The sequence below is a fragment of the Cololabis saira genome, chromosome 8 (genome assembly GCF_033807715.1).
Source record: "Cololabis saira isolate AMF1-May2022 chromosome 8, fColSai1.1, whole genome shotgun sequence".
NCBI lineage: Eukaryota > Metazoa > Chordata > Actinopteri > Beloniformes > Belonidae > Cololabis > Cololabis saira.
The window spans coordinates 26,542,676-26,551,579 of record NC_084594.1 but is presented as its reverse complement, the minus strand read 5'-3'; the positions used below and the strand labels follow the sequence as shown (position 1 = coordinate 26,551,579).

Sequence of the window (8,904 nt, the reverse complement as noted above, 5' to 3'; positions counted from 1 at the left end):
TATCCCTTGAGAGGGTTCAAGTGTTAGTGTGTGTTGATTTGTCTGTCTGTTGTGGAAATGTTATGACATAATAGGGATATTAAGTGATACTTGTTTTAATGGTGACTAATGGGATATCAGCAGTTGTTGATGTGGCATTCATAGTGTCAATTCTGTGACGATAATATTACGGTACTGACTGCATTTCTTAACTTCAGATGGTTGTTACTGTTAAGGTTATTCAGTATTTCTGATCACTTGGTAAGAGTTAAAGAGTTGATCTTGAAGTGATCAAACCCATCAAAAAAGTATTTTTTTTCCACATCGAGTTGTAAAAGAAAATCAGGGGCGATGGTGGATTTTATCATATGGGGACAGATAATTTGTGCTGATTACAAATAATATAATATATTAAAAATAATAGCACTGACCAAAACACCTGCAGAAAATACTGCAGGAATGACATAGCAGCAGTTAAATGCAGCCTTCTGTAAGCATTAAATATCCACTGGGCTTACATCAAATACATCAAAACACAACAATAAAAAACAGTTTTTTGAATTTATCAATATGCCTCTGTCCTTCACAGGATAAGCAAAATGGAACACTGCAAAAACTCAAAATCTTAACAAGAATATTTGTCTTATTTCTAGTTAAAATGTCTCATTTTAGCAATAAAATCTCATTACACTTAAAACAAGACTCATCACTGGAAAAAACAACAATTTTCACCTGTTTCAAGTAGATTTACACTTGAAATAAGTAGAAAAAACAAGATTTTTTTTGCTTGTAATAAGAAGACAAATCTTGTCCCACTGGGAGATCTACTTATTTCAAGTGAAAATGTACTTGAAACAGGTGAAAATTGTCAAATAAGTTATTTTTCTGGTGTTATCTTTCTGGTGATGACTCTAAATGTTGAAATAGTATATATATATATATATATATATATATACATAGAGAGAGAGAGAGAGAATTAAGATATATGTATATGTAGGAGGTATATATATATAGCCTAGTGTGCAAACCGTCTAGTGTAGCCTATATATAGCCTACAGATACATATATGTTTATGCATAATATTGAACCTACCTGTATATACAATTGTATAATTAACTTTTTTTTGTGCGTGTTCTCCTTTATTTCGTCATAACATACTTGACAACATTTCCGATCATGAAACGTCTGTCTCCAAACTACGGTTATTTTTATCATCTTTCATTCAGTAATAGCCCCATGTCAAAACGGTTCCTTTTATGCGGCTATATTTAGAACAATGCACGGTCTCGCTCTTGCGTCAATGGAATCCCGTGCCTGCGTCACACGGAAGAACGGCTGCGTGATGAGCGCGGATCTGATTGGCCGGTCCCCCGGAACGTTCCACCGCCCCATTGACCATGTTTGGATATGACCCCGCCCCCTTGTCGACGCAGCCAAAATATAACAAGAGTGTATGGAGCCAGCTGCCTTGGTCTGACCGAGAGTGTGTGAGTGTGTGTGTGAGAGAGTGTGTTTGAATGGGTGTGTTGTGCTGACCAGCAGCTGGCACAGGAGACTTCATCTGTTTCTCTGACTCGGAATAAAGGAAAGCTTCAAAATCTGGATATTTGCTAGAAATAGGTGAGTGAAAGTTGATAGTTTGATATAATGATACTGGGGCCAGAATAATGTTTTTTTTGTTTGTTTTTCTTTTTTGCAATACATTAAACTGAAGAGACTTTATAGACTCCTTACACTATATTTAATGGACTTCACACATTTTATTGGTCTTGATGTAAATATTTGAATGCTTTCAGATGATTCTTTCCCAAGACAGATGCAAGCCCAAAAGTTAGACCAATAGTTTAACACATAGTTTGAACTAGTTTTGTTCAACAAAACACCTGTGCAGTACATAAAACCACAATGAAAGTTATAATCGAAGTGTCTGATTTAACTAAACCATACCAGCAAAACAAATCACACAATTGTAAACAATTAAGTTAAAGGAAAAAAAAGTCTTACTTCATCTTTGCTGGTGTATTGTATATAATAAATGAACAAACTACACTCAGCAACTGAGTGTAAATTCACAATTCTGTCATTTTTATTATCACTATTTTGGTTTGTTGTAATATTGTTGTCGATTTTCAATTAGAGTTTTTCCTATAACATAGTCAATATATGTACAATATAGTAAGAAAGACCTAATCACAAAACATATTAAAAAAAAATCAACTTTTTATGTTAAGTGAAGCTTAATTGTAAGTTTAAATTTTAATTTAGAAATATTTTGAATAATGATCAGGTGCTCTCCTTAGTTGTGTTTAACATGCACATATTGGAAAAAGTTGTAAAATGCAAATCTTGGCCCGCTTGTGCATGCACGCCCATTCAAGTAACCACATGTACGGTACTGAGCTACAGCAGCAGGCTTGGCCACCTTTCTGACTTCATCTGGCATTCAGCCCACCTTGTAATACAATCTGCAACACTCCCTGGTACAGCCGCTGCGAAGGAGGGTTGCCCTCCGCTGAAGGAGGTTTTATAAGCATTAACAGCCAGTAACAATATATCTGACAATATCTGAGCGCTCTGCTGGACAACCCTCTGCATTTTCCAAAGAGGACAGAAAGGGCCTGGAGCAAGAGAAATGGCATGCTGATAAAAATGTGATAGTGAACACTGAAGGTGTTACAACTGGCTACTGTTGGCATGTCTAAAGGGTTCAGTCCTAGTTATCTCCACTGAGTTTAGCTGCTAATATTTTGAAAAGAGTTAAGAAACTTATTGTCCCTGAAATGCTGTGACATGTAAAAGTCTGACAGAAGTTGCACTGATAAGAAAACTTGCCTTCCACTTGCCATAATGTATAAACTGTCTCTTCTGTCCTGTTTTAGCAATGTCCTGTGTACAAACTCAGTATGCACCGCAGCCCCATGACAACTGCTTCAGCTCTCAGCACTTGAATCCTGACCTTAGTGCCAAACTGGTTATGGAAATCAGAGGACATAATGATGAGCTCTCTGCATCTCCACTGCCCAGCATCAATACATTGGTGGGAAATGACTATGTTGGGGAGTTTGATGCCTACTCCTGCAAGATTACCACTGGTCCTCCTGGCTCTACAGTTTCTTACAACCACTCTGGAGCAGCTGAAATCTCCAGTCCACAGATGCATAACCAAACCTTCAAGCTGGATGATCTCCAGGTGTATGGCTGTTATCCAGGATCTTTTGCATTTAGCTGCCTTGATGAAACTCTCTCATCATGTGGCTCTGACTGCTATGGCAGCCCTGTCTATGCCACTGCTTCTCCTCCAACGCCGGGCTTTCAGGCAGACTCTGCACCTGTCTGGGATTCCCCTTTCAGCCCCTTTCCCTCTGCCCCACCATCCTCTGTGGACAAGGCCACCATGGCTCAGCAACTTTCCTTTTTCCCCTTCAGCCCTGTATCAGAGCAGCACTCTACCCTAGGACAGCATCAGGATGCTCAACAGCTTCAAGACGATGCCTTTTTCCTGTCTTCTCAGCATCATATCTCGCCATTTCACTGTCCCTCCACGTCCGTGGAACATGGACTTCTGGACAGTACCAGGATGGTTGAAGGGGTGGCAATCACTCCTAAAACTGCAAACACAGTATCCAGCGAGGGTCGATGTGCAGTTTGCGGTGATAATGCATCCTGTCAGCACTACGGAGTCCGTACCTGTGAGGGATGCAAAGGTTTCTTCAAGGTAAAAAGAAAAAAAAAAGGTTTATTGAACTGAGTACACAAAACTTTCACTCTTTAGACTCTTTAGAGTCATGCTAACACAATACAACCCCAAATCAGAAAAAATATGTGATGGTTTATACACACGATAGAAAAGTATTAAAGTGATTCTTTAAATCAATTTGACTTTATTTTTATTGCAGCCAGTTTGATTTGAAATTATCTTAGGTTTTGAATTTTCAATTTTTTTCATTTTGTTTATATACTTCGTTTCAGTCTGTTGCACCTTAAAAAAAAGGTTTAGTAAAGCTTCAGAACTTGTAATGTTTCTATTCCTTTCAACAACCCTTATGATACAATGTGGCATTGAGGTAACTAACCACTGAAGCAATTTTCTGCATTCTTCCTGGTGTGCAGCAGTACAGGGTCATTGCTACGTGCACGCGCGCATGCACTTTTTTTTTTTTTTGAGAAAGATGTGATCTTGATGCCCTAAAATGTCAATGTACTTTTCTGCATCAATGCTGCTGCCACAGTAGTTTAAATGATACAACCCTATACAATCACACTTGGAATTATAGCTAATAAACAGTCAGAATAGTTCTTGTCATTTTTGGTCGGGAGCACACAGTACCCAAAAATAACCTGAAATGCTGATTTGTCTGACGGTGTGTTTCCTCCGAGTTCAGAGATGTTCAGCCCTTCTGGACAATGTTAACATGAAGGAATTATTTTTTGCACAGTAAAGTTTTGAGGGTTATTTCTGAATGTAGTTCCATACTGAAGTGCTTCAAATTGTTTCCTCTCGTAATCTCATGCCCATGGGGTTGAATCAGTTATTGGTGATGATGGATCTTGATGTTGTGCTTTCTGCAGGATCAGAGATCCTGCACCTAAAGTTGTTTCCAATATGACAATTGTATGTTGCATTAAAAGAAAGAAAGAAATGCAATACATTTTGGCCACCTGTAACAGGCATTCTCCACCAGAGAGCACTAATACGTTTATTGTTTTATCTTAAAAGTTTCCTACTTGTTTGGTAATCTTGCCAACTCTTTGACAAGTTTTGCAGATGTTTATTTAAATGTCATTGTTTTAGTTGTATTTCAAATACTTTCTCAGCCAATATATCAATGTATTTTGAGCTCATGAAATATCAAAATTAGTGTCAAACCTGAAATCCATGATTTTGTTGGTACATCAATAATGAATTATTTTGATCCAATAATACGTTCATGTTTGGTATTGATGTACTGTATTAGCTATTAACAGCTCATGTATACACATATTTTTTCTGATGAGCAAATGTTAAATTTTTTTTTAATATATATATTTATAGATTAAAAATAATACTTTAAACATATGGTAACATGACTCATCAGTGCACTTTTGAATGTTATGCCTTTGCAGCATGATGATCCTTCAATTCTTTTTCTTTATTTGACAGCGAACTGTTCAGAAAAATGCAAAGTACGTGTGCCTTGCCACCAAAGACTGTCCAGTGGACAAAAGGAGGAGAAATCGATGCCAATTCTGCCGTTTCCAGAAATGTCTCGCTGTTGGAATGGTCAAAGAAGGTAAAACCAATTAAGACTTTTTAAAGGCCTTTAGTGGGGAATCAAGTTTAGAAATGCAAACATGTGTAACCAGAAGCTTACATTGGCAGTATATGTTGTTGTTTTGATGCATCAAGTGTGGGATGCATCAATGGCCTTGTGTTCCTCTTTTTGTCCTTGACGTATAGTTGTTCGCACTGACGGCCTCAAAGGCCGCAGAGGTCGGCTGCCTTCCAAACCCAAGACCCCAGTTGAGGCTTCATCCACGAGCCCCAGCATCAACGTCATCACTTCTCTTGTTCGGGCACATTTAGACTCAAACCCAATGATTGAAAAGCTCAACTACTCCAAGGTAACCCTATGACTCTTAGCCACTCCACATGATGTGTAATCCCATTGACTTGAAAAATCTCAGCAATATTTATCGTTCTCTTACTTTTACTCTTCAGTATCAGGAGAATATGGAGAATTTGAAAGAAAAGGAGGATGCCAGTGATATCCAGCAGTTCTATGACTTGCTGACTGGAGCCTTGGATGTGATAAGAAACTGGGCTCACGCAATCCCAGGGTTTACCGACTTCTGCACAGAGGACCAGGATTTACTCCTTGAATCTGCTTTTGTTGAGCTCTTCATTCTCCGCTTGGCATACAGGTTGGTAGCACTCCTACCTTATAAAAATAAAATAAAAATGTTGGAAAAATGTCCCACACAACCTTAATGATCATATTTCAGTACTTTGATTATATCATTTTAAAACTGTATAGATCAAACCCAGAGAAGAACAAGCTGATCTTCTGTAATGGCCTGGTCCTCCATCGGCAGCAGTGCGCTCGCAGTTTTGGCGACTGGATTGATTCCATAATGGATTTTTCTCAGAGCCTTCACCGTATGAACTTAGACATTTCATTGTTTTCCTGTCTTGCAGCGCTTGTCATCATCACCGGTAAGAGGCTTTGTTTGCTTTTCGGTTCAGTAAGTCTCGTTTGATTCTGTTTGTCTTTGAGTCTACGTTTCTAATGGGAACATCTTTTATATATAGATCGCCATGGACTCAAGGAGCCGAGGCGAGTGGAGGACTTTCAAAATAACCTCATATCTTGCTTAAGAGAGCACATGAATGGAAAAGGATCAGAACTGAGTAGGCTGCAACCAAACTACCTTTCTCGTCTACTTGGAAAGCTCCCTGAGCTGAGGACTCTGTGCACGCAGGGCCTGCAGCGCATATTTTACCTGAAACTGGAGAACCTTGTCCCTCCTCCTCCAATTGTGGAGAAAATCTTTATGGATACACTGCCATTCTGAAAAGATATGTGTAAAAATGATAGACGGAAAGGATGTGGAAAGAAACCATTTACTATGAGGTTTTATCATCGGACGTGACTTCTGATTTCCCAATTGTGTCTTTCGTCCTTCAAGAGACCATTGTTTTTTATAAATACGTTTAGAACTGAAAATGGTACTTTTGTTAGCACTATGAAAGACTGATTTCAAATCCAAAATGTTATCAGCATTTCAGGAACTTATATTTTCTATATATTTTGTGTGCATTTGTAATAATACTTTGTTGCTGTGCTAGAAATTTGAATGGATATTTGAGTAGACACAATACAGTGCTCCATTAAACACTCAGAAACACACTAATTTCTTAAACAGCATGTTTTCAAAATGCTTTATGGCATAAATCAGTAGCTAAGTTGGTGGAGTACTTGCATGGAAAAAAAAGACATGATCGCACACATAGTTTGTAATAATGAAACACTGGAGTCCCACTTCTCATTAGGGGAATATTTAATGAGATCTTTACATCAAGAAATGTTGTTACAATCCTACTTTTACTCCTGTGGAAGGTCTTGGACCAAAGTTTACCAAAGTGTTTTTTCTTTGACACTGTCAGTTACGACCCTTATTGCCTTAAGCGAAAGACAATTTTCCCTGCTGTCATGTTGCAGCAAGCTTTATGAAGCGGATGGTGACAGAACTCCTGTTACATTGTATGTACAACACCATGTACGCTTGGTCACTGTTGCAACATATTTTTGGGCTTTTACAACAAAACTGGACTTGGTGAATGAAATTACAAAGTGCCTTTGATAAAGCCCCAAAATTGCGAACCACACTAAGTGAATTTATAATTCCAAGCATAATTTACAGCAAGACCCCTTTCTTCCATAAAATCAAACAATTCATGCTGAACTGTTAAATGTGATTTCAGAACTGTAGCTTCTTTTCAAGTAGAGGTCTAAACAGATTTGACTTGACGATAAAATTAAATATAGTCCTGCTGCAGTGATTTGTGAAATCATATATCACAGAAAGTCTGAGAGTTTAATGCTTCGGCAGAAACTTTGCTTGATATCAATGGGTTTCTTGCTGCAGATGTATTTTGTGCCCGAAAATATTTTCACAGTCTATATAAGTCTTTCACATTTCCTCAGTCATAGTTATGTTTATATGAATTTATTTTGTATCTTAATTTTAAAATAAGACTTCTTTTTGAATCACATTGAGAAGAGATAATAGGATGAGCAGCTATTAACACTTAAGTGTTCAGACAGTATGAAGAGATGTCTGTCTCTTACTCTGTGTTTTACTTTGGACACATTTGTACACGTTGAAATACTGCAAGATGTTTTGTAAGATGGTGCTAACCAGCAAAAAATATTTGACATTAAATGTTTTTGAAAATACTTTACAGATGAGCCTCATTTTAATTTATGCAACTCACCATAAATAATATCCCTTTTTTTTATTTGTAGGATTCATGGACACATTGGATTTAATGGAAAAATAGAATACCCCCACCACCCCATAGGCCACTAATTTCTTTTTAAATTATCACTAAAATCTGCACAGAAGATCTTCAGACGAAGCATTAACAATTGTAGTATGAGTATTTAAGATATACCCAGGAATATGATTGTAGTTTTACAATCTGTTTTTTTAGATGTATCCAACTTACAATTTAAAAAGGAATAATTAATGTTCAGTTTTAAATGTTTAAAAGTTTAAATGTTACTCCTCAAGGTAAGTTAAGACTGTGCTAAACTAAACTAAACTAAATTAAATGGAAATGTTATCATTGTCACTGTAAACATGTTAGCAGGCAACTGTAATATTCACCTCAAAGAACCACAGTAGTTTGCAGAATCTGATTTTTGATGTAAGATCAAATTGTTTTCGAAGTGAATCAAATATCAAGATACTTTTAAGGATTCTATATCATTTTCTCCTGTCAGACAAGAAAAGCCTTCATGAAAGCCAGAGCCTACTGGGCTATTTTTTACCGACAGTCTTTGTAACAAATGGCACTGATGTTGGCAACATCCTTGACCAGAGGAAGACGACACCATACTTCTCTCAGGCCGCAGTCGACTGCAGCGCTGACTGCATTCAGACGCTTGATATCTGATCATACTGGACAGCACGTACCGGTCATTTGGATTTTGGAGCTGGCAGACAGATCGGAAAAAAGGGGACACGGGGAGAAAAGAGGAGGAGGCGAAATGAAGTCGGACTTGGATTGAGCCGTTCATTATTTTACAAAATGATCAGCATGTTGCATGAGTCAGATGTAATGAATAGAGATGGGCACAGTTTTATAAGGAGAATTTAGATAATTGCAGCACTGCTGATACTTCTTTTTATTGAAATTAAAAGTATTTCTTCATCTGGCTG

At 37.6% G+C, this 8,904-nt stretch overlaps 1 protein-coding gene across 1 annotated transcript; it reads left to right on the top strand.

Annotated features, from left to right (window-relative positions):
- Nucleotides 1–1,462: 1,462 nt before the first annotated feature.
- On the top strand, nucleotides 1,463–7,921 carry LOC133448687 (probable nuclear hormone receptor HR38). The gene is made up of 7 exons (XM_061727453.1): nucleotides 1,463–1,599; nucleotides 2,859–3,694; nucleotides 5,120–5,249; nucleotides 5,417–5,580; nucleotides 5,678–5,880; nucleotides 5,994–6,172; nucleotides 6,269–7,921. Exons 2-7 carry the CDS (start codon nucleotides 2,861–2,863, stop codon nucleotides 6,529–6,531), a joined length of 1,773 nt encoding a protein of 590 aa, XP_061583437.1. The 5' UTR covers nucleotides 1,463–1,599; nucleotides 2,859–2,860; the 3' UTR covers nucleotides 6,532–7,921.
- The last annotated feature ends 983 nt before the right edge of the window (nucleotides 7,922–8,904 follow it).